The sequence below is a fragment of the Schistocerca americana genome, chromosome 8 (genome assembly GCF_021461395.2).
Source record: "Schistocerca americana isolate TAMUIC-IGC-003095 chromosome 8, iqSchAmer2.1, whole genome shotgun sequence".
Classification (NCBI taxonomy): domain Eukaryota; kingdom Metazoa; phylum Arthropoda; class Insecta; order Orthoptera; family Acrididae; genus Schistocerca; species Schistocerca americana.
Genome location: NC_060126.1, coordinates 38,123,040 through 38,149,351, shown reverse-complemented (window position 1 = coordinate 38,149,351; position 26,312 = coordinate 38,123,040). Strand labels below are relative to the sequence as shown.

At 44.9% G+C, this 26,312-nt stretch overlaps 1 protein-coding gene across 2 annotated transcripts in view; it reads right to left on the bottom strand.

Annotated features, from left to right (window-relative positions):
* LOC124545137 (proline dehydrogenase 1, mitochondrial-like) overlaps window positions 1-26,312 on the bottom strand; it is a 272,802-nt gene that overhangs the window by 95,003 nt on the left and 151,487 nt on the right. For both annotated transcript variants that reach the window (XM_047123961.1, XM_047123962.1), the window contains exon 2: window positions 14,092-14,300. In XM_047123961.1, coding sequence (XP_046979917.1) covers window positions 14,092-14,300 — 209 coding nt within the window. The remainder of the gene's footprint in view (window positions 1-14,091; window positions 14,301-26,312) is intronic.

Below are 26,312 nucleotides of genomic sequence, written 5' to 3'. Positions count from 1 at the left end.
TCCAACTAGAAATCTTACGAAATATGACTCCATTTTTAATAAATCAGTTTTATGACATTTTAAAAAGTGTATGCAATATCATCGCACTCTGCAGCTTATCATTCCATTTTTACATATATCACCAGTTGCAAATAAAGTTAGTATAAGACAGACAGACTGAATCTAGCATAGGTGTGTACGTGCAGTCGAGTCACAACTCACATATCGATATGATGCCGCAATGCCAAAGACCTTCACAACATCGTTGACTTTGAAACCATTGTGGTAGTACCACCTTAGCCCATAGAGGGCACACTGAGCATACATCGTCTGTACAGTTATTTTAAAGCTTTTAATTGATATTTTATACAATATTTAAATAGTTCCATGGTTGTAAAGAGATTTTATACGTAACTATTTTTATGTTATTATTGTACTTCCTTTTTTTACGTTTTGAAGATTATATGAAGCCGTTTTACACTGATTAGTTGACGTGAAGCACAGGGAGAAGAGGTAAGCGGGGCATCTTCGTACTTAAGCGTATGCCCGTCACTTGCTGGCACCAGCTGACATCACAGCAGCTGAGAAGGGTGCTCCACCTACCATCTTCGAAGGATGCCATGGGCATAACAAGTCTTACTGTATTTTATCCTTATAAGCATTTTGTCATATTTAATGTCACTCTAGTAAGGTTTCTATTACTTTCTAAATTAAATTACAGGTCTGAAACCGCATGACCGCTACGATCGCATGTTCGAATCCTGCCTCGGACATGGATGTGTGTGCTGTCCTTAGGTTAGTTAGGTTTAAGTAGTTCTAAGTTCTAGGGGACTGATGACCTTAGCAGTTGAGTCCCATAGTGCTCAGAACCATTTGAACCATTTTTTTACAGGTCTGATGATAGTCATGTGATATGACTGAAACGGTCACCTATGTTCTTGATCGTAGTGCGATCAAGACTGAATAAAAAAAATAAAAAAAGTAATTTTTTTGATCGCTGTTACAAAAATGTTTATTAAAATCAGTTATATTGGATTTCTCTGTCAGGTGGTTATAATAAACTTTCCCTATTCAACACTTTATAACACGGAAACTAATCATCATACTAGTGCCAAACTTGACTGCATTGATGTCCAGGCTATGGGTGCATGACTTCCATGTATCACAGCGCCACTGTCCAGTTCCAACTTTGTCTACCAGGTGCCGCGATCAGTCATCGCGATTCATGGTCTCGCACACCTGGTCAGCCGCAGCGCACTTGTTGATGTGTCAACATGAACTTTGACAAAAGGAGCAGGGCATTATTGGTGAAGCTCTATTATCAAATCAACAGTAATGCTGCAGCTGCACTTGGAGAACATCGCCGTCTGAAAGGACTACGGAAACGTCCGTTTTCTCCACCCGCTGTGCGGAGCTTGACGAAGTTCAAATCAACTGGAGAACTGGGCGTCGCTCCGGTCAGAGCCCGACTACCGGTTGTAGCGCAAGTGGTTGATCACATCGCTGTTGTGGCAGACAACGCTGCGCGCAATTCCCGATCGTCAGGCAGTGCACGTGCTGTGTTCACGACAGTTGAACATCCCGTGGTCCACTGTACGGCAGGTGCTTCGAACCATTTTCAAATGGAATCCGTAGAAAATCCATATGGTACAGCAGCTTGCACCACAGGACGCAGAAGGACGAGTTGATTTCGCTCAACACTTTCTCGCTCTCACTCGATCTAAAGTCTAGCATATCAAGAGAGGTAGCCAGTATACCTACGGACATCCTTCGTTCTGCTGTGCAGAATGCAGTCCTGCGCTTTCAGACTCTTCTGGTCATCGATGGGCGCCGCCATACTGAGCACCTTTAGTAGCAGTGATGGTACCGGTATGTAATGGTTTGGTGTACCCTAGCCGCACATTAAAGGTTGAATTGATTCTGCGTTATCTCTCTTCCCCGTATCCTCGACATCAATGCTATCAAGTTTGGCACTCGTACGGTAGTCAGTTTCCGTGTTAAACAGGGATTATAACCACCCGATAGTTTCGGGGTATTCACCCACGTGACTTAATAATAAAACAAGTCAAAAACAGAACTTGAGCAAATAATACATAAACAAGTCAATGAAATTATTCTGGGTTTGAGGCCGCATTGTCATCTGTAAAATTCCGACGTTAGCAATACACCCTGAGGAAGGCGCCTTGCAACAGTCGCCGAAACGTCGGAATTTTACAGATGACAATGCGGCCTCAAATCCAGATAAATTTTATTGGCTGTGACAACGGCCGCGGAAGCCTACGTTTACAATGCATAAACAACTAACATTTAATAAGTGGTCACATGTTTTACTTTCATTACTTTCTGGAGATGTAAGCCAGGTAAGTTTAAAAAATGTTTGAAATTATGTTTAGAGTTTGTTGCTAGTCGCCAAATGCTCCCATTCTCGAATGTGGGATGAATGTAGCCTGGGTAGTAACGCGCGCCGACAGTCAGGTTGCCGCGAGACGGACAGTTTCTAACTGTAATGTTTGCCCTATTAACGTGAAATTATACCTCTCAATGAGCAGATTCTAGCAGCATTTTAAACTTTTAAATTCGGTTGTTAATTAAGGTGAAACAAACATTTGTTGCCCCCCCCCTCTCAGTAAGACAGGGAAGCTGTCATTGGTTTGGGGGGTGAGCTTTTCAGCCGTTTAGTGGTTTATATGCCTGTTCCCAGGACCCTGCTACGTAATGTGTTTGCCGTGACATTAATTACACTTCAGGGGCAATGTTTCCGAATGGTTCTCACTAGTGTCAATGGATGCGAGTGGTTCCGTCTCGAGTTACTCCATTTCATTTCAGCGATTTTCATTCAGTTCAGTAAATATATATCCCTTGTGGTAAGGTAACTCAGAAACCCCTTCCGCCAATGCTGTTATTCCCGCAAACCCTGCGGCAGAACCTTTGGTAGGCAACCTGACTGTTCGGAAACGATAGGAGGAAACAGGGTTGCTGACAGTGAGTCAGAGCTGGATACCAGTCTAAATAGGTCAATGGTTTAGGAGACAGCTTGCCGTGAATAGGAAGTCCGCGTCCGAGAACTCTAGTGGCACAAATTTTCACTTCTGACGACGTACTCATTTCTGTCTTTTATCAAAATACCAAATGTGAGATTAGTCAACACTTGAACATTGGTAAGAGCCAAATACGTAACGGGGGGAAGGGGGGCTGACAAATTAGTTTTCTGAGTTAAAAAGTAACTCGAGGAGAAAAAAAAAGTTTGTTACTGACATTTCGCAGCAGTTGACAACGTCTTTATGCATCTCCAGATGACATCGTCGCCGTTTATACACATGATGATCACTTTCGACAACATCGACCTCCGAAATTACTACATTCTTTACTACCCTAATGTAAAGTGGAGCGATCTCCCCTCTGTACTGTGTGTTCCGAGCAAAATTAAACTCCCGAAACGTCAACAAGGACAGTGTGAAGTTTACCACCACAGTCAAATGTTCCTCTGGTGGTACACGATCTGTTGTGCTGCGCAGCGTCGCCAAAAACTTACCTCGCTTGTATCAATTTCGCGGATATTGTATTGCGTTTTTTACCACACCTACACGTTGCTCCTAAAGAAACGTGAAACGTGGGTTGTATGAAATAAACAGTTATGAAAAATACTTAAAAACTGTCACTGCCGTAATAAAGAGAAGAATCAGTCTTACTATAACGGACACTATGTAACGATATCTGCCCTACTTATCAATCCACAATCTTATACAACTCACACGCAAGGACGAGACGACGTTATCAAACACTGCTTGCTATCGCAACTGCAACACCACAATCACGTCAGACATCCAATACACGCTGAGCTACGCAGCTGACAATGTCGGCGCATCCACAAGGAACTGGGCAGGAGTACCCCCTCCCCCCCCCCCTACTTTCTGTATACAACGAAAGAGTACCCTGCTGGTTTCTGATCAAGAAATCTAATTTGAATGTGGGTTGTTTATGAGATGGTAGCGTTATTCCTGGTTTATGACGGAGAAATATCTACCGAGAGATGTCTGAATTCGACAGCAGCAAAATCGTGACCCATCGGTACAACGGTTTATCGTCTGTTCGTTTGGGCGGAATCCCTGTCATTTGGAAATGGAATCTATGGGGCCGCGAGGGACGTACTCAACGCCATGTAGTGTCTCAGTGGTACCGAACGACCAGCGTCCGAGAGGCAAGATGTATGTTTCGCTCGGAAGTGTAGGATTGTAAAGCCCTTAGTCAGGAACTGGGACCGAGAGAGATGGTTAGGACACTGGACTCGCATTCGGGAGGACGGCGTTTGAAACCCGCGACCGGCCATCCTGATTTAGATTTTCCGCGATTTCCCTAAATCGCTTCAGGTAAGTGCCAGGATCGTTGCTCTGAAAGGGCACGGCCGACTTCCTTCCCTAATCCGAAGGGACCGACAACCACGCTGAACCGACGGAACCAACCGACGCACCAAACTACAGGAACTGGGGTTGTTCACAGTGTGGCCAGCACCCACACGGACAGTGCGACGACATCTGGTGCACCACGTACCATCTGCATGGCGACCACTGGTTCAGCTTCTCTCGACGTGGCAGCACAGAGTGGCGTGTCAAAGCGGTCCGCCTAATGGGAACGCTTGACACAGAAGAGTCCACGTCGTCTTTTCAGACTAGTGCCGCCTCCGAGTACAGCATCACGACGGACGTATCCAGCGTCTGGAGGTTGCTATGGTACCGAAAGTTTGCAGCAGACTGTACTTGTTATCAGCAGTAAGCCCAGCACTTGGCATACTCGTATGGGGGGGTGCCACTGGAGAAACACGCTATCGCGTCTGCTCCGCATGGCCAGCCGTAATTTGGACAGAAGCGTGTGATGTGATAAGAACAGCGACTGTGCCGTATCGTCGAGGTCTCCGTGAAGCTACCCCTCACAGAGATACCGCAAGACGACACACTGACCCCAGTGTCCTGAGACTCCTCAGTGCTTGGGGTGATCGACTGTCGCCCAGACCTCTCGCCCACTGGAAACATCTGGTTACAGGTTACCGAGAGACTTAACACGCCGCCACTAAATTCATGAAATCCGCCACAAAGTGGAAGCTGAATGGAATGTATCCGCATGTATCATACAAGCTCAGTTTGATGTGATTACGTAGGCTTTCCCGGCGTAATAAGTCTTAAAGTCTCTTCGGGTTTGCTGCCGGGTCCTAAAATCAACTTGACTCGATGTTTCGGCGATCCAACTGTTCGCCATCTTCAGGAAATGCTGCTTCTGCTGATGAGTCCCGCTGAGAACTAACACTAGGTTGCAAATCGACGTCCTATACAGGCCACCGTTCAGTACACGGCGCACGCAAACCCGAAGAGACTTTCAAGAAGCTCAGTTTGAGTCTACGTCCACGCGCGTCAGAGCTTCTGCTGTATTCCGAAGTGGTACCTCTGTGTAGTAATTTCGCAACTTGCATACCACCGAACAGCTTGCAAATTTAATCGTGGATTGCTCTCCTGTGCTGTATACGAAGCAGCTTTAATGGCCAACAACAAGAATAAACGCTGTCATTTCAAAACTGTAGTGCCTGTTGTTCAGTGGCACTGTTAACCAAGATTTCAAAACAAACACGGCGTAACGTCCAGTCGGCAACAGTCTGGCGGCGCAGTCGCAGCTGTCTCGGGAAAGAGGACAGCACACGGTGAGCGCGACCCAACAGCACGCACGCCCTGCTCATGATCTGTTAATTGCGGCTCTTGCTGGCAATTTGCTGCGGTGAGCCCGGGCACTCGACACAAGAAACCTTGTGAACTATAGCTAGCAGGAGCGAGGCATTGATCTTACGGCTGGGGAGCTTCCACACCCCTACAGTAGAACAACTACTCTTAAGAATATGATAAACGTGGGCGAGTTTGCAGACAACAGTTTTCAGTGTCAACAGGCCATTATTCAGTTCTGGTTTCCTTCACTGGCGATCGATAGCCGTGACAATATTCTCGCTGTTTGCTCATTATCCAGTTCTGTGTGCTTTCCCTGGCTGTCGTAAACAGTGACTCCACACCCGGTGAATCGCCTAAAGCTAGAACCGTTAATGCCGCGGAAATGGAAGGTGCTACTGATGTGCGGTTTTCACAGAATAGATTAGTAGACAGGGCCTCGTATTGTTAGCCGGTCAACAGATTCTAAATATTATTACAAAGTATTTTTGTGCAAACATTAGATTTTTTAAATGAGACAATGCCTACTGATATTAACAGACCAAAAGTACAGAAAATTACAATGTCAGTGGTATTTGTTACAGGATTCTAATGCGAGTAGTTTACGAGACATCTTATTTGGAAAAGTTTCCACGTCGACACTTGTATGTGCAATTCAACATGTGTAGTTGCTAGGTATGATGTTACATCTGCTTACAGTCTGCTTGAGTGCATTGCGATTTGCCGGTCAATGTGTGACAGTCCAAGCAGTAGGTGGTGACTGGACGATGCAATCAATGCAGAACAAGCCGACGTGACAATGGTCTATGGAGAGCGTAGAAAGCATGCAGTTCATTATTGCACGGTTTATACGGAAAGATATCCCAACAGACGTCAACCACCTCAGCAATTACTTAACCTGTTCCACCAGTAACGTTAAAGTCGCCAGTATAACACATAGAATATGTAACAGAAGGAAACGAGTGACCACAGAAGAGGGTGAAATTAACGTCCTCGCTGTTGTTGCAGTTGATTCGCACATTAGCTCTCGTGCAGTCGCACGAGGAAGCGGCACGGGTCATGCAAGCGTTCTCCATCGACATATGTTCCGCCCGTTCACATCTCTCCCTCAAGAGCTGCATGGAAACGATTATGAGAATCGTGTTAAGTTACGTACATGGGCATTAAGACACGATACCACGTATCTTCTTCAGCGCTGAACCCATATTTACCAATCATGGCCAGGGAAACCGCCGAATTGTATAAATGCTGTCGTTTATACAACTACACGGCTTCCAGGGGCAGCAAAAATTAGATTTTCGTTGTTTCATAAAATTTGTGACGGAATATAAAAATCTGAAATGCTGTCATTTTCTTATCATTAAGATTTGTGATCTTATGCTCAGCACAGTAAGACAGGTAATGCAGTTAGGAACTGGGCACACGCCTCGAGTAAGGGTAACTCAGCCCGCCCGGTTAGCCGTGCGGTGTAACACTGCTTTCCGGGCGGGAAGGAGCGCCTGGTCCCCGGCACGAATCCACCCGGCGGATTAGTGTCGAGGTCCGGAGTGCCGGCCAGTCTGTGGATGGTTTTTAAGGCGGTTTTCCATCTGCCTCGCCGAATGCGGGCTGGTTCCCCTTATTCCGCCTCAATTACACTATGTCGGCGATTGCTGCGCAAACACTTTCTCCAAGTATGCATACACCATAATTAGTCTACCACGCAAACATTGGGGTTACACTCGTCTGGTGTGAGACGTTACCGGGGGGAGTTGGGTTACAGGTTACACTGGGGACCGAACCGCACAATAACCCTGGGTTTGGTGCGGGGCGGCGGTGGGGTGAGTGGCCTGCTGTGAGGTTGTGCACCACTGAGGGCTACGGCGGGGACGAAGCCTCTCCGTCGTTTCTAGGTCCCCAGTTCCATACAATACAATACAATACAATACACGGGTAACTCGAGTCGCGCAGTTTACTCGACTTTTACTTTGTCGTCCGTAAAGCAGTCGCCGACACGAAGACTGTTCTGAACATCAGTGTGCTTTTACTAGCTTCTGTCCTGTTGGAGGTGGTAAACCGTTGCCTTATTCTGGCTGTATCATCCAGTATTTGAGAATGAGAACACTTAGCGACTCCCAACAAACTGCACACACAATTTCGAACCTTCACGAAACTTTTTATTGCTGACACCTCCCCTGCAAAATGATGAAACAAAGAAACTTCGTGCACCAAAATTTCAGCATCAGACGTGACCTTCTAATTTATTACTTCTACACTAGAAAAACTACTGGCAACTCACTTTGCAGACAGTATCCACACACACACACACACACACACACACACACACACACACACACACACACACCACCGAAAGTGCCTGCAAAATTATATCACTGTAGGAGGAACAGTTCGGGAGATATGGCGTCATAAAGAACGAGATGCGTGAAGAACAACGGAGCGCAAAATTATCCAAACTATAGTCAAGCAGTGCTCGATAACTCCGAGGAGTGGGTGGGTGGGGGTGGGGTGTTATTCCTGAAAGATCTATACCATACTACCAGTTCTTCCAACTGCAGATACTTCAGTGCAACAATTTTTGTCTCTGCTGTCTATTCTAATTTTGATTCCAATGCAATTGCTGTGTGTCATATTCAGGTGCAACCGGTTTTTCTGAGACTTCAAAAATAAAAATGTTTTATTTACGGCTCTATGTTTGTGCTAAATCTGAGAACAATTGCTTCACTCCTTGTGACTGAAGCGCTAAACTGGGACTGGACAAGCAGTTGCCGGGAGGGGGGGGGGGGGGGGAAAGGGGGAGGGAGGGGTGGTTCCGGCCGTGTTCACGTGTCGTGTCGTCGCCGACATACGGAATGCGCAACTTTTTTGCGACGTTGGCACTCCTGACAGCACCTAAATCCGTCAGCGATGACGCACGGGGTGGTCTGAGCAGCCGCGCTGCCAAGCAATCGCACCTCAAGGTCCGTCCCGCTTCACAAATACCCGTTTACCTTATTTTTACTCCGACAGGTAGCTGCTTTAGCGCATTCATTTACAGGCTGCCTTGCCGTAACACAGAGTCCCACTAGGCCACTCACTGCGGTTCGATTGTGGGGAGAGGGGGGGGGGGGGGGGGGGGGGGGGGGAGAGAGAGAGAGAGAGAGAGAGAGAGAGAGAGAGACGAGTAGTAAACAGCGGGCAACACTGCATCTCGCGATCCTGTAAGAGTCACAACATTCACATTAAACAGCTTGCTCGACGCGTAAACAGTCTCGGAAACAGATTTTCGACGACGTGCCGACATGCTGCCTGTCGGTCACTTAGTTTTGCTGCTCTTGCAGCGGCCATGCGGGCTGGTTCCCCTTATTCCGCCTCAATTACACTATGTCGGCGATTGCCGCGCAAACACTTCCTCCAAGTACGCATATACCATAATTACTCTACCACGCACACATTGGTGTAAGGGACCTGTTACATATTAACAGGCGAAGCTCATATCCTGTAATCGATTTCACTAGACGTATGAAATATCGGTTTCCGCGAGTGACACGTTTTACAGGAAAGCTGTCTGGATACGAACTGTTACCACCAATTGCGTCCAAATGTATGGTATACGTAGGACTCGACCAGAAACGAAAGAGGCAATTGGGGGCTTCAGATGCCCAAGCGTATAGGAAAAATAACACTCTTAGCGCGGGTCGCATTTACGGTAATCTGAGGTTCGTGTGGCCAAGTTCACATGCAGAAATTATTTTGTCTTTCACGTTACGTACAATTTATATAAATCTAATAATGCTCAATATATTTTACTTTTTAATGGACAAAAATTTCGAATTGCAAATAAATTTACAGGGAGCGATGTTGAGGCGTATACGAGAACTTTATACACGAAGTTAGATGCTTTCTATATTTTACAGTTGACTATTTTACTCGTGCTGGAGCGATATTCACCGTAAAAACATGAGATGCATATTTTCTCGCCACGTTCCACACGTTGTAAACGCCATGTTTTTACAATTACATCGTTGTTTTAAAGCTTTTTTGAGAAAAAATTATGATTTCCATTCATAACAGGTTCTCTCTCATCGCAGTCTGGCAACAAACCACGCGCAATGCATCATTTCACTAAATATTAGTGAAAATAGTTCGTGATGTACAGTGGAATGTACTTTCACACAGTCTTCTCGGGATGTGGTTATTTTTCTCTTTCTACGAGACGAGGGCTGGTTCTGAGGTTTCAGATCAAATTCTTTACCTGGCGTTAAAAACATACATCGCAGGGTTGCACTAGCGAAGTGCAACTGAGGAGAAACCGATCTTGGAAGTTTATTTACGAATCAAAATCTCCTCTCCTATGCCATTCATTTTCGAGCGTTTTAGGAAAAAAAAAATTAATACAATATATTGAGCATTACTACAGTTTATTACGTAACGCAAAAGTTGGAAAAAAAGTTTCTCGAGCGGTTCTAGGCGCTACAGTCTGGAAATGCGCGGCCGCTACGGTCGCCGGTTCGAATCCTGCCTCGGGCATGGATGTGTGTGATGTCCTTAGGTTAGTTAGGATTTAAGTTGTTCTAAGTTCTAGGGGACTGATGACCTCAGAAGTTAAGTCCCATAGTGCTGGGAGCCATTGGAACCATTTTTTGAAATAAAGTTTCTGCACAAGAATTCGCTCTCACGACCCTCTGATTACCGTTCTGCAGTCTTCCCGCTGCGCCAAACGCTGCTTGGGAACTATGCTAACATAAATGGGTCACGCCTCTCCCAACCAGAGCTGAAAGTGCTGTTTTTTTCTGAACGCTTGACCACCTGCAGCTCGCGCTTCTGTCACTTTGGTGTATCTGCCCGAGCGCTGCGCACACCAGAATATGGACGGCGACGGGGATGGCGGTGCGACGACGACTGGGAGCTGCGATCGGAGCCCTCGTGGGTAGGGTCAGGCCATTAGTACGTTATTATAATTAGGAAGGAAGAGAAGACCGATTTCCCTATGGATGTCTGTGGACGTGTATTGAAGAGGAGGGGAACGTCGTTCGAGAACAGATGGTTAAAAATCTTCTCCATAGAAATTAGTGCGCGCAAAACTATAGTGTCACACTATTATTGAGATGGAGTGGAACAATATGTTTACTGTTTCCATTCACAACTTACGTAGTTCCATGACGCGTTTCAGACGCTTAAACCTCCCATCACGCGGATTTGTGTCGATTAATACTACACGTACGCGTTGTGTTGTGACTTTGGGGTAGCCTGCGGCACATGGCTCATTTTTTGTGGAGGTCTCTGATTGACTGGATGAACGAAAATATAAATGTACTATTAACAGCACCTGCACTGGTCAAAGGGTCCTTTGCTATGTTACGTTTCATACACCATATCACACTTCGTAAATACAATTTTGAAAAAAAAAAAATAAATCTCAGAGCAATGTGAACTTAGTACTGCATATTTCTGTTCATCCATGCAACCTGTTTTTCTGGGGGATGCGTACCCCTAAACTTTCTCGTCGACAAAACAATTTTTTTACGATATAGAGAACTTGGAAGAGTGCCAGAGATTTATTTCACGGACGTAAAATTTTTATTTCATTTTTTCGTGTTGGAAATTGAAATACGAACGACACCAGTGCAGTTTTTGGTGGGAAAAGCGATGTCATTGACTGTTTCAAGCATTTCGAAGCTGCGGCAAACGTTCTCGACAACTGAATCGCTCGCAGCCAGTTCGACAAGCATGTAGTGCCTTCGCCCGCTAATAGTGGCGATGGTAGTGCTAAACAGATATGCGTACGCTCAAATCTCATGCTTCATTTGAGGTGATGTATACTGAAGTGTTCGATACCACTTTTTCTTGTATGTGTGTTTCTAGGTATCGCCTGCTTCATTTGAGCTGTAAAGTCAATTGAAGAGTTCGATACCATATTTTTTGTAGTTCGACATGTTGATGACGTCATGGCTAAAAGGAGACGGATGGTATCCCATGCTTCAGTTATAAATAATTTTCGCTGCATTATATCCCATGTCGGAGTACCCTCAAACCTTTTTTAGAAAAAAAGCAGTGGAAATATCAATTAAAAATAGTTCTAGTGGCCACAGAGTATTTTATGTCAAGTTTACGAAGAATCTGTGACCACTCTAAGTGCTTTTTCTTTCCTATATTTTCATTCATACTCTGAAAGACCTCCACAGAACTACGAGCCATGTACTGAAATGGTGTTTTGTTTTTCCTCTCCTTCTACTAAGACTGTGCCACAGAATACCATTTACTGCAAACTCTTAACCCAACACACGTGATATCAATCCATATAACGCTACCTCATAACCGATGTTTACGTGTCTGGAAGGCAGCTTGGAAATAAAAAGTGGCCTCCAACAGTAAACCAGTTGCTTCATTCGAACGTTTACGCACGCCAACATCCTGGTGATCTGGACCAAATGGCTCTGAGCACTATGGGACGTAACATCAGTCCCCTAGAACTTAGAACTACTTAAACCTAACCAACCTAAGGACATCACACACATCCATGCCCGTGGCAGGATTCGAACCTGCGACCGTAGCGGTCACGCGGTTCCAGACTGTAGAGCCTAGAACCGCTCGGCCACCTCGGCCGGCTGGATATCTGGCAAGGCTACAAAATATACAACTAAGTAAATAAAGACAGACACCTATTCCCGTGCACAGTTACCAAATGTTTTATCACCAGGCACTGATTGTGTACGAGAGCTGTGCTACGAGAAGAGAGGCTGGGTATATCTATTTACAGATAAGCTAGGTAAGGAGAATATATATATCCGTTTACGTCATTTAATTGAAGAGCAGCACATTTCATCATTATGTATAATAATGATGAAATGTTCTGCTCTTTGATTAAATGACACATGGATAACTGCTTATAGTGAGCCCAATATTACTTCTTTTCCTTCAGTCCAGGCGCAATCATTTCGTCTGCATTAACGCATTTTATTTTTTTTTAACAAGCAGGAATCAATGACAACTGAAACGCGACAGAACGTTTACAAGCAGCTAAAATCTGTAGTGGTTGCTCAAAACCGGCAGATACATTCACATTTCCGGAAAGGATACCGCAGCGTTTCCAAAACCAAGCAGTCCACGATATGTCGCATGATGCATAATGGATTTAGTAAAGCGTTAGATGCCATAGTATGTCATTATAAGCGTACTGCTGTACAGTTATTTTATAGCTTTGACTTACGTTCTGTTTCGATGATTTTGACTTTTCACAACTCGTTTTCAAGTGTGGCAACTAAATCTGTTGTAATACATTTTCTAGTAAGTAACGTGCGCGAGTTTCTGCACAAGAGCAGGACAAGAAATCCGCGAGTAAGACTTATTTCTAAATTCACTACTGTCTACAGAAAAAGGAATATCACTGAAAGTTGTGTGCGTTTACGAATAGCGGCAAAGGCACCAGAACAATGCGACAGTTTGCACATCGTCAACATCACCTTTAAGTGTCAAAATACACGAAAAGCGAACTTGACAAGGGAATCATTTACCGAAACGTTTCACTGGCAATAGCAGCAAGTATTATTTTGCAAACAAACGGGGCCATTGTTTTTGCAATTGGAGGCTTCAGCAAGGATTTCTAACGGATAAAATGACATTCTACAGTTTGTTTCAGTTTCCAAAAAAAGAAAGTGTGTCCTCGATTGCATGTCTGAACGCTGTGAATTTGTCAGCCTTCCGGCGTCTTGCTCGGAAAAGTACGTTGTTGAAACTTCCTGGCAGATTAAAACTGTGTGCCCGACCGAGACTCGAACTCGGGACCTTTGCCTTTCGCGGGCCAGTGCTCTACCATCTGAGCTACCGAAGCACGACTCACGCCCGGTCCTCACAGCTTTACTTCTGCCAGTATCTCGTCTCCTACCTTCTGTTCTCCAAAGGTCTATTTAATTTTCCTGTAGGCAGTATCTATCATACCCCTAGTGATATATGCCTCTACATCCTTACATTTGTCCTCTAGCCATCCCTGCTTAGCAATTTTGCACTTCCTATCGATCTCATTTTTGAGACGTTTGAACTCCTTTTTGCCTGCTTCATTTATTGCATTTTTATATTTTCTCCTTCGATCAAATGAATTCAATATTTATTCTGATACCCGAGGATTTCTACTAGCCCTCGTCTATTTACCTACTTGATCATCTGCTGCCTTCACTACTTCATCCCTCAGAGCTACCCATTCTTCTTTTACTGTATTTCTTTCCCCCATTCCCGTTAATTGTTCCCTTATGCTCTCCCTGAAACTCTGTACAACCTCTGGTTTAATCAGTTTATCCGGGTCCCATCTCCTTGAAGTCCCACCTTTTTGCAGAAGTACGTAACCCGTGGAATAGTGTAGTTGGGCGGGCAGCGGCTACTGCTGGAGCGCTTCCCCCCTGTACAGATTGGCAACAGCGGACGCAGCTGGTGTACTCACTCGACTTCGCGGCGCTCGGCCTCCTCCTGGCTGATGTCCTCCTCCACCGAGTAGTCCAGGATGGGCTTGACGCCGAAGGAGCGCAGCCGCTCCAGCGTGGGCCGGATGCGGATCTGGTCCTCGCCGGCGACGAAGTGGCCGTAGAAGGTGCCCTTCATGAGCGCGCGGAACAGGCGCTCGCCCAGAACGCTCTTCGCGATCTTCATTAGCTGCAACACACACACAGACACGGCACTGTGAGTCCAGGGGCAGCTCATGTGGCGCCTCACTAAACGAGAAAGCGACCACTCTGTACAGGGATGGAGGGCGGGCGGGGAATCTGTGAAAAGGTGCAACAAATCTTGCAGCCAGACTCACACTGCACCATTTGAAAGATGAGATTAAAGCGAATGCAAGAGCCAATGGGTACGTGTATTTACTGATCGGAAGCGTTTACGTGGAGCTTCCAGTGCACACTGAAGCCCCAAAGAAACTGGTACAGGCATTCCTATTCAAATACAGGCAGAATACGGCACACGGCCGTCAACAAGTGTCGGCGTGCCATTCAACGAAACATCATCGATTTGTCCTTTCGGAGCCGAGGGCCTACTCGTGTACCCTTGATGACAGCACGACACGTAGTTTACGCCTCGCCTGCGCCCGTCAACACCCACATTGGACTGTTGATGGCTGGAAACATGTTGCCTGGTGGAACGAGTCTCGTTTCAAATTGTATCGTGCGGATGGACCTGGAGACAACCTCATGAATGCGTGAACCCTGCATGTCAGCAGGGCACTGTTCGAGCTAGTGGAGGCACTGTAGTGGTTGGGGGCGTATGCAGTTCGAGTGATATGCGACCCCTGATGCGACTCTGACAGGTGTCACGTACGTGAGCGTCCTGTTTGATCATCAGCATCCGTTGATGTCCACTCTGCATTCCCACGGACTTTGGCAATTCCAGCACGCGAATGCTACTCCCCACATGTCCACAAGTGCTACAGGGGGGCTCCAGGAACACTCTTCTGAGTTTAAACACTTACTCTGTACACCAAACTCTCCAGACATGAGCATTATTGAGCATATCTGGGATGCCTTGCTACGTGCTGTTCGGAAGAGACCTCCACCCACCCCCCACCCCTCCCCCGGTACTCTTGCGGATTTATGGACAACCCTGCAGGAATCATGGTGTCAGTTCCCTCCAGCACTAATTCAGGCATTACTCGAATTCATGCTGCATCGTGTTACGGCATTTCTGCGTGTTCTCGGGGGTCCTACACGATATTAGGCGCGTGTACCAGTTTCTTTGGCTCTTCAGTGTATATATGTCCTACGATGGCACAGTCAGGTAACTCTTTTTTTCCTTTTCTGGTAAACTAGTCAGCATCATTAGTATTTCGCATGCATCTTATTAGTCACTGCATGTACAGAATCTACTTTTCGAAGAACAAGCATTTTTCTACACTGCTGCGTAATTCATCAATCTACCACGCCCATTATGTTTCCAAATGAAGAAAGGCAGCAGTGTTCATTGACCACCCCCTAAGTGTTTTTCAAAACACTGACAACTGCTTAATCGTTCTAAAAAACTATCTTCTGCAAAAAGACTACTTGAAAAATCGAGTCTCACCTATCACATGCATCTATACAATAAGAAAAGTTCGGAGACTTTACCTACATGTTGCAGGAGAGGAAACTAACGCGATTACCGCCGAAATGTCTGTCTGCAGACAGTTCTTATATCGACAACGTCACAACTTCTTACAAACGTGAGGCGCCATCTAATTTGAGTCCGCCTATAGGTTTTGATTGCTAGAAAGGGTTCAAGCAAGTGACGTATCACTTCCGGTATTCTAAAACCACAGATTTTATTTAATAAACGACGGCGCGGAACCGTAGAGTCCTCAATGAAAGTGAAGATATGAGTTTAATACTCTCCGCCTCGGTATCCACGTTGTCTTTCATTCTTGAGCACTTCTTCGGCGTTATTTACGAAGTTTGCTCCCTTGAGGAATCCGCGAGTGTTGGGAGCGCTAAAGAGCAATGGCACAAAATTCCTGCAAGTTAACGTCTGCTGACACAGCCGTTCCACTGCTGTGTGGCATCAACAAGCAGGCCGTGACGCGGACAGGAATAGCTCTCCACTAGCACAGCAGTGGCGGCACGCGATGAGGGGCGTGCACGCGAGAGAGAGAGAGAGAGAGAGAGAGAGAGAGAGAGAGAGAGAGATCTAGTGTAACTGTAGTGCGCGCTCTCGCGCTGGGTTTCCCCAGAGCGGTCTGCGAAGCTCATTGCGGTTTATTTCTGCGCAACACTGGACAGGGTTGCGCGACAAACAGTTGCGTAAACTGCACGTTTGGGCACAGATTTAGGCTTTAGAGAGTCACAATAATCGCAGCGAAGAACTTGAAGATGTGCAAGTGGCGTCAGACGATTTTTTTTGTCTAATTCAGTGTAGTAATAATGGCGACGCAGGTAGAGTAGAGGCGATATCCATTTAGTGAAGCGACAGGTTTACCAGACGCAATCTGTCAAGTCACCAACGTGCAGGTAGAGATATGGCGTCAACAACAACAAATTCTTTTCGTCGTTATGCAGATATTATTTGCCGTAAGACAGGCGTTAACTTTACCTGCAGGCTAGTTTTGTTTATATGCCATTTCAAACCGGTTATTTTTTGTATATTAGTTTCAAATAGATACAAAGGAATACAGTGCAGTCGTAGAATTCGTTGTTACAATTTTTTTCTTTTTTTTTACGAAAGTAGATTCACAGAAACTGCGTGAAGTTTTGCTAAGAACCGCTCCTTCACGTCCAACTGTTAACAAATCAGCGGCTGCAGTGGACTGTGACCCTACATCTGTTGTTGACGTCTCTGTTCCAAAGCACAGATAAAATGCACAGTATGGCGCAGGACCATCTTTAGAGGCTACCGAACATTTTACGCGGAGACGTAACAATGACATATCTTTGAGCAAGGTTTCCTTAGTGCTGACCAAAAGCAAAAGTGAAAACAGCGACACACTGAAGAACTGAGGGTGTTTGTTTTTTTTGTTTCCTATTTCTAAATGTAGGTGATACCTGCGCCTACGACCGCTCACCTGAAATAAAATGGCAATCTAAGAAGTGCGTGCAAGATAGCAACAGAAAGATTTCTCCTCCTAAAGCGATTACGAGCCATGTTTTCTGCGATGCAGACAATTACTGTTATCGATATTTCATCGGTTAAAGCGACACAAAATACGCGAGACGCTGGCGCCACTGGAAACGGAAAAAGTTGTCTTTAGTCATGAAATGAAATACGCTTTGTCAATGAGGAACCCACCAGATATTACAGGGCACGCATTTCGCACGTTGTGCCGTCGTCTGTCGACTGTGCAAAGACTGGGTTATGCAGCTTTCCAAGCTGGTCTACCCTGTAGCCTGTTTGTGCCCTTTCCACACTTGCCTCCTTGTTGCCTCAGGACAAGCCCTATATTTTGATAGATAATAGTCATTAGTAACTGTGCCAGTCATTCCTGCACACGTACGCACCATTATGAAACATATAGCTGAATTTGCTATTTTACCTGAAGGAACGCGCGCAATAAAAATAGCTAACATCCCAGTGAAATACCGACTACACTATTTCAGTGAGAAACAGCCTTAATCTGTTCCATTGCACCTCCATTAAAGCAGCCTCGAGATCTACTTGCCACCCCTGCACGGGGACTGTGCAAAACTGGTGGACGTTTTAGAAATTGTGTGTTCTGCTATGACGCGAGAACACACACAACTTAAGCCACTGCTACTTGTGGTGTTGCAATATTTGAAGCTGTTCCAACGCCTGTTATGCCGCCGTCACGATATATGGCAGGTTGAGCCTTTTGTTTGAATAAACGATAAATAATTTTTTATATTAAGTGTGCTTTACAAAATGTTTTGTCGTTTTACTGTTTGTTTCACGTTCGACGTGAAGCTTTGGCATCAACCAGCGGATCTTATGGTGCAGTTTAAAGACGTTGAGATGCCGGACCGTGTTATTCCCACCAGACAACCATTTCCCACAAGAAGATGCTTTGAGCTGTCACCACGCCGCTGATAATTGTTCGGAGAAAGGAAAGAGAGGTATGTTCCATGTCGTAATAATCTTTTGTCAGTTCAACAACACGCATGTTTGCTTGCAGAACTCTGTCAATTAATGTAACTTAATTACGTGGCAACAATATTTACGTATATTGCACTATGAGTTAATACTGAAGAGCTTTTTACCTGTAATTATTGAAATTTATCTATTTGAGAGGGAATTGTGAAACCAATGATGTATCTCAACCATAACGAACATTGAGATTCGGTAGATAAATGTTGTTGTGCTGTGTCAGATTTACGACGACAGGATTTCATGAAGTACCGGTGACTGTGGCACAGCGGGCACATTTCTGTTTTAGAATATTTTGTGTCGAAATTTGGTAATATCTTTGGATTACCACGTGGTATACAGGAAGCCCATACCATTTATTATCTACATTAATGTTTTGTTTTGATAAAAACTTTACAAACAGAATAACTGACAGCAAAATGGCGCTAAAATCCCTACTCTACCCCAGTCATTGGCGTCAGGCACAGTGGGAAAAAAAAGGCCGCACATAGCCTGGAAACATTTATTTTTCTTAATACAAATTATGTGACACATTCAATTCGTAAATAATAAAATCATTGGACAACGTAAGTATCCATATCAGTAGGAAATACAAACATTGCTACAGTTATTTTAGTGCGGTCAATTGTGGAAGGCTTAGGCAGTCTACAAATAACATCTGTGAAGTTAATGTCATGTGGTTCTTCATCTGCAGCAAGCGTAAAAGTCTGTCCAACTTACATGACCTCTACAGATAAGTCACAATTGTAGTGCTTTCGTTTTTATTAATTTAACTGATATCACTACGAAATGGCTGAATCTAATTTCTTTTACTTTCGTTGCCACGTTCACGACGACATGGCCAATCTCTTCGAGCTCAGTTTCCATGTGAAATTCTTCTTCGTTGTCAGGACTATCTTCACCGTCACTCGTCTGAAGAGAAGCAGAGCCTTCACGAGTTGCTCTCTGGCTGGAGTCGCCTTCTCACACTTCTAGGAATGCGCTTACTGGTTGGTTGATGTCGCAGTTTGGCCATTTTTCCTTCCTATTTTCACTTTCTAGAGGCTGCTGCTTTCTGGGGTATAAATAAGAATTCTTGTTCTTCCTCTTCTGTGCTGAGCTGTTGTCTTGCAGGCGGTTGCTTTTGAAAGTCTTTAATTTCCTTCGGTGATACGAAGTGTCTTGAACTATTTAAGCAGCTGCCAAATGCAGGCAGACTTGCAAATGGAACAGTGCTTGCGTTGTTGATGTCTGTTATATTTGCCCTGTTGGTACCATTATCAGTACATTTCGAACCACTGCAACTTTTTACCATTGTATTTGCAAGACAACTAACCTTTCAAGAGCTTGTGTAGGGACATTGCATTGTTCTGCTGCTGCCAGAACTTTCGTGAATTTTATTGTTCTCAGCTTTCTTCACTTTTTCTGTAGTTATTAGATCAAAAGTAGTAGTTCACCCTCTGTATCGAAACATTTTTGTTTTTTGCGTATATGCTCACTGTGGCCCATAAAAGAAAAAGAAAGTGCTCTGCCCCATACCACATCAGCACATTAGAACACATTTATTCAGTCACAACAGATTAGAGCCCACACAGAAGCATACCGACAATCCTCCTTTCCACGAACAATACGAGTCTGGAATAGAATGGAGAACCGATAGAGGTACTCAGGGTACCCTCCGCCACACACCGTCAGGTGGCTTACGGAGTATGGATGTAGATGTAGAAGTTAGAATTCTGCATTTTATATGCTATGGAGAGAGAATGCCCACGATAACGGCTATATTTTGTCAATGTTTGGTTTCTACAGCACTTTATACTAATTATTTCTAAAGACGTGGCAAAACTGGCAGCTGGAGACAGTAACACAAGAGTCACAACTTCAGTACTCCAGCGTCATTAAGCCATCTAGTTTTCACAGAGACTGAAGGTGACATGTGCGGGACTATGCTGTCATCCTGACACCCACATATTTTATATAATCAACTGCTTAGCGTAGCCCATTGTTCACGGTGGCCCTGTCTCCCCTAATATTTCAATGTGCAGAGAGTACGCATGAACAATGTATAAAAGAAAACAAGAAGTTAATCATCACTAACTGACCTGGAAAGAAAGACATCTAAAGGCTAAAACGCTGTTCGTCCTTTAGTGAAATAACCAATATGTAATTCAGAAACCATTTCAAGTCGCTGCGCCTCCAGGTGCAGTCACTGAGTATTGCTGGATGTCATATCAAAGCAATTAACAACTTCAAGAATCTTCCGCAACTTGGATGACAATTTTAATAGCAAAATGGGGAGATATTGAGCGCCGTATTCTACAAAAATATTTAAAGTACGAACATGCAACCTTTATAGATCTTCCAAATTTTCTTCGTTATTTTCAATGGATCAGCATAGCATTGTTTTTCCGAAGATAATTTATGCACAAGAGACAGCAGTAAACGTGCCGTCTCAGACAACAGACCATAGAGTTGAACACGGTGTCTCAGGAGGAATAGCCAATATTGAGTCATGTGATAGGCAAGATCACTCGAAGCAAAATGTGCAGTAAATACGGGTTCCAAAATGCGTAACTTATGACCTATGTGCCCTCGCTCATCTTCGCTATTGCGCAACACATCTGTTCCATCGAAAAAGTGCTCATAGCTCTTAAGGCACGCTCTTTAGAACCCATGTTTAGTGGACAATTTTTTCTTGTTTCGGTGCATACTACCTTCTTCCAAATTACGGAAAGAAAAAAAGCTTACAGTAGAAAAGATTTGTTTCGCAGTACTGAAGATAAAATGGTGCTAACAGCGCTTGAAGCATGAATTTTAGCGCCTATGTCCACTTGTATGAATATCAAGAGCTCAGGTGGAAACGCAGTTCTAAGCAAACGATGTACTTGAGGACAATATTATGGAAACGGAACAGGATGTAGGTCAAGATGAAATGGGAGATACGATACTGCGTGAAGCGTTTGACACAGCACTGAAAGACCTTAGTCGAAACAAGGCCTCGGGAGTAGACAACATTCCATTAGAACTACTGATGGCCTTGGGAGAGCCAGCCATGACAAAAGTCTACCATCTGGTGAGCAAGATGTATGAGACAGGCGAAATACCCTCAGACTTCAAGAAGAATATAATAATTTCAATCCCAAAGAAAGCGGGTGTTGTCACAGCTGCAAAATACTAATGCGAATTCTTTACAAACGAATGGAAAGACTGGTAGAAGCCGACCTCGGGGAAGATCAGTTTGGATTCCGTAGAAATGTTGGAACACGTGAGGCAATACTGACCCTACGACTTATCTTAGAAAACAGATTAAGGAAAGACAAACCTACATTTCTAGCATTTGTAGACTTAGAGAAAGCTTTTCACGATGTTGACTGGAATACTCTCTTTCAAATTCTGAAGGTGGCAGGGGTAAAATACAGGGAGCGAAAGGCTATTTACAATTTGTACAAAAAGCAGATGGCACTTATAAGAGTCGAGGGGTATGAAAGGGAAGCAGTAGTTGGGAAGGGAGTGAGACAGGGTTGTAGCCTATCCCCGATGCTATTCAATCTGTATATTGAGCAAGCAATAAAGGAAACAAAAGAAAAGTTCGGAGTAGGTCTTAAAATCCATGGAGAGGAAATAAAAACTTTGAGGTTCGCCAATGACATTGTAATTCTGTCAGAGACAGCAAAGGACTTGGAAGAGCAGTTGAACGGAATGGACAGTGTCTTGAAAGGAGGATACAAGATGAACATCAACAGAAGCAAAACGAGGATAATCGAAAGTAGTCTAGTTAAATCGGGTGATGCTACGGGAATTAGATTAGGAAATGAGACGCTTAAAGTAGTAAAGGAGTTTTGCTATTTGGGGAGCAAAATAACTGATGATGGTCGAAGTAGAGAGGATATAAAATGTAGACTGGCAATGGCAAGGAAAGCGTTTCTGAAGAAGAGAAATTTGTTAACATCGAGTATAGATTTAAGTGTCAGCAAGTCGTTTCTGAAAGTATTTGTGTGGAGTGTAGCCATGTATGGAAGTGAATCGTGGATGATAAATAGCTTAGACTAGAAGAGAATAGAAGCTTTCGAAATGTGGTGCTACAGAAGAATGCTGAAGATTAGATTGGTAGATCACGTAACTAATGAGGAGGTACTGAATAGAATTGGGGAGAAGAGGAGTTTGTGGCACAACTTGACTAGAAGAAGGGATCGGTTGGTAGGACATGTTCTGAGGCATCAAGGGATCAGCAGTTTAGTATTGGAGGGCAGCGTGGAGGGTAAAAATCGTAGAGGGAGGCCAAGAGATGAATACACTAAGCAGATTCAGAAGGATGTAGGCTGCAGTAGGTACTGGGAAATGAAGAAGGTTGCACAGGATAGAGTAGCATGGAGAGCTGCATCAGTCTCAAGACTGAAGACCACAACAACATGTGTATTGGAGTTCTTTCATTCGGATGGACGTTCCTGTCGTATCTCTCAGTATTCCCCGACCTTCCAGGACACACTGCACAGAGAAGCAGCCCAGCAGAACTGGAGACAGTTACGTCCCGTCTGTGTTAGCACAGACAAGGGAACTGCAATGGTAACTCATATGCGAGACGGTCGGGGAGCCGTGACGCTCGCGTCCTGCGCTACGGCAGTACCGTGGCGCCGCGGGGGCTCGCCACGGGAGCGCGCAGTGGCGGGATGTGGACAGACGGGGGCTCGCCGACCTTGAGGCCTCGAGCCAACGCCACAGCGTGACGCAAGCCGGGCGTCCGCCCAGCGCCCGCCGCCGCCGTGGCCGCTCCGGCGTAACGCCGGCCCAGCCGTCTCCTCCTCCTGCTGCTGCTGCTGCTGCTGACTCACCGCCACACACGTCTCTCTGCCCGCACTCACCTCGCGCTGCCTCTACCGGAGCACTGCTTAACCGGGACGTCCACAAAGCAGTTCGCCTGAAAAACACTCGTGCGTACCAACTTCCAATACTTTCAAGTGTCTTAGACCCATACCAAACAGCACTCCCAGGGGATACTAACCTAACCTTGGCACTGACTTATCCCGTTTAACACGAACTCAGTATCACGCTTCAACTCGGCATTGTTCACGTGATTCCAAAATTCCCCACTCTGTCTCAGAACATCATTCGCGCCAATACCGAACGCTCCCTCCAATTTCGGTCAGGGTTTTATGACGTCAACTAGCCTCAGTTTAAGTTGACCAATCATGCCTCTGCTATTCAGCTGAGGGCACTGAACTTGCCGTTTGACCGGCTACGAAAACAACCTGCCTAGACCACCGGCCATCCGGCATCAGACAGTCGCGCCCAGCAGGGCACGGTCCACAAGTATTCTCAGAATCAAGAGGACAATGCAGTCCGGAACGGTAAACACGTAAACTGCGGCGACACTCAGACACCTGCATACAATAGGCGAAACTCGACCGACGTCAGTCGTTCCGCCAGACGCTGAAGCCTATTGTGCGAAACCCACAGAATTCAGGGAAGTGCAGCTCCCAACCGGAAACGCAGTGTGCCGCGTCCTACGATGCTCGCCTCGCACAGGCCACCCACAGAAAGCAGAACAACATGTTTAGGAATGGAGTGAAAAGTATTTTTTGAGTTCTCAGTACAAATACTCTCATTACAATAACCTTATTCGGTCTGTTACTACCGTGCAATGACACAGAACATCAATAAAATTGATGAAAATGAGAGGAGACATGCAAAAGAGGGCATGGAACCTCTCAACTGGACCATCAAACCTGACAAACAAAGTCAGTTAAATATAAGCACTCAGTTGTATGCCAGAGGGAAACTCATTACTTTTCGAAAACTCATCTAAATCTTCAAAATCAAACCGAAAGGTTCTCATTTAAGAATAAAGAAAACTCAGCAAAAACATCCGAAACCGTCACGTGAAGACGAAACTAATTCCTTTTTTACTCGGTCTGCTAGAATGGCCGCCTGCGTGTGAAGAGCACGGTACCCTGACCGCAGACCCATCTGTCGGTGCCTCGGGCAGTGCTGCGTCCACAGATATATATGGATGCGCACGCCCCTGTATCTGCTGCGTTGAGGTTTGAAATCAACATCTGAGTCAATGTGACGGAGGGAAGAAAGCCGAGTTTCTGTCAGAGCGTACTGCGCCATGCGGAGTTTTTCTACATGATGATTGAAATGAAGCATTATCTTAACAACTTAATGACCCTTTGCATCACTATTACGCAAGTAAGAGCATAGCTAAAATATTTTCGAAATTTCGAATATTAATGCCACGGTTATCGTTGTGACGTTTGGCCAGCTGATAGAGTAAAGAACACTGTGAAACATTGTTCTTTCTTTTTACTAGTGACATACTTGTAGCACTGTAACTGTTGCACTAGCAATCGTTTCGCATGATTAGAAGACAACATACGAGTTTGCCCGGAAACATTTTCTGTTTTCTCTCTTTAGGTGCTAAGAGCGAAGGAAAAGAAAAGATTTCCTGGTACATCATCTGGCTTTAGCTTCCTGCCGCTACTGTAGACCTCAGTGTCGAAACAGAGTGACGAAACATGTTTGCCGCATAGCTATGTGTAGTCGTTGGACCCAAAGTTCTGCCTTCTCAAAGCTACGTTCCAAACACTCCTACGTACGTAATCTGACAGGCTGACAGTAAATAATATAAGTTTAGATGTTGAACAGAAAGAGAGACAAAGACATTTCAATTAACACGTCAAGTTTCAGCACGAATTTCTATAAATAGATATCTAATAACCGTTATCACTCAATTCGTAATCTAGATTTGGTTTCAAACTAATGTCGTCAATCCGTCACGGTGACGAGGAGCCCCTACAAGGAAGGAAAAGAGAGGAAATAATTACATAATTACTTCTGTCTTCTCAAAAGAACCAAGTTCTACAAGAGTCCGCCCTTAGCTTTCTGGGAATGAATGAAAGACGAGTAGAAAGAAGTTTACAAGAAGGAAGTTTGGGGGGCGGACTTGCCTACATCAAACAAATGGCGAACCACAGCTATGCATCGCAGGTCTACCGTAAATAAATAAATAGATAAATAAATAAATAAGGATAAATAAAAAGCTAAAGTCGAAACCAACTACTCGAAGTGTGGGCGCCTTTGGTACCTGCGTGTAAATCAGCAATCAACACGACTCCAGCGTGTGTATGACGTCATTGAGCTATAGATTGTGGCGAGTGCGGAATCTTAAATACCTTTTTATGTTGCGCAGAAACGGGGGACTGGCGGCGTCTGATAGCACCCGAAAGTAAGGCATTCCAGCCGAGATCACTCCTATTCTACAAATTAATTTTCTAGCTTCCGTGTCTCCTTTATCGTGTTTGCTTTGTTTTCGTTGCACAAGATCCTACCAATTTATCCTACTGGTGTTCTCCTGCCAACGACACGAAATATCTCAAAGCAAAAGCTTCTTTACGTTTCGCAGAGAAAAAGGCTACTGTATAAATAAATGAAGCTGTAAACTAGAAAACGTGTTTTAATGGCGATTATTTTAACAGTAAGTCAGAATTATTTTACGAGGACAATTTTCGACGTTATTTCGCACAAGATACAAAGTGTAAAATAAAAGGGCGGTATTTACTAAGTTCTACATATTGTTTGATGTGTTTGCAAGCATTTACTTTCTCCAGCAAATAAATGTACATGCGCTGAAATGTCTGGATGACACTTTCCTTCAGTCCTCAGGAGTGTAGAGAATTTACCATGCTATGAATTCTGCTTTGGTCGTTAATAACTTTATCACTGCTTGTTCCTACATTTTATTAATGTGTTTTCGATTTTTTCATACAGAGTATAATCCCTCATAACTTTGAACAGACTACACAGCAGACACCTCTCACAACACACGCAATTTTAGCGCTTACGTGTAAACGAGAAAGACCACTGTGGACAGTCGAGACTGAGTACAGGAATAGAACGCCAGGGGCGCTGCAGTAGACTCTCTCGTCTCTACAGAGGCGGTCGTGTAAAGCGGGCTTTGGGTTGCTTTGCTTTGCTTCCTCGGCTGGGAGAGCAGAGAGCAGCAGTGGGTAGCAGGACTCGCCGCGCCATTGCCGGGCCTGGCGGCCGGCCAGCCACGCCCCCTGCCTGACACACTGGCTACGCAGCGCTAGGCTAGGCTAGGCTTCGCTCTGCAGCCTTCACGCCAGA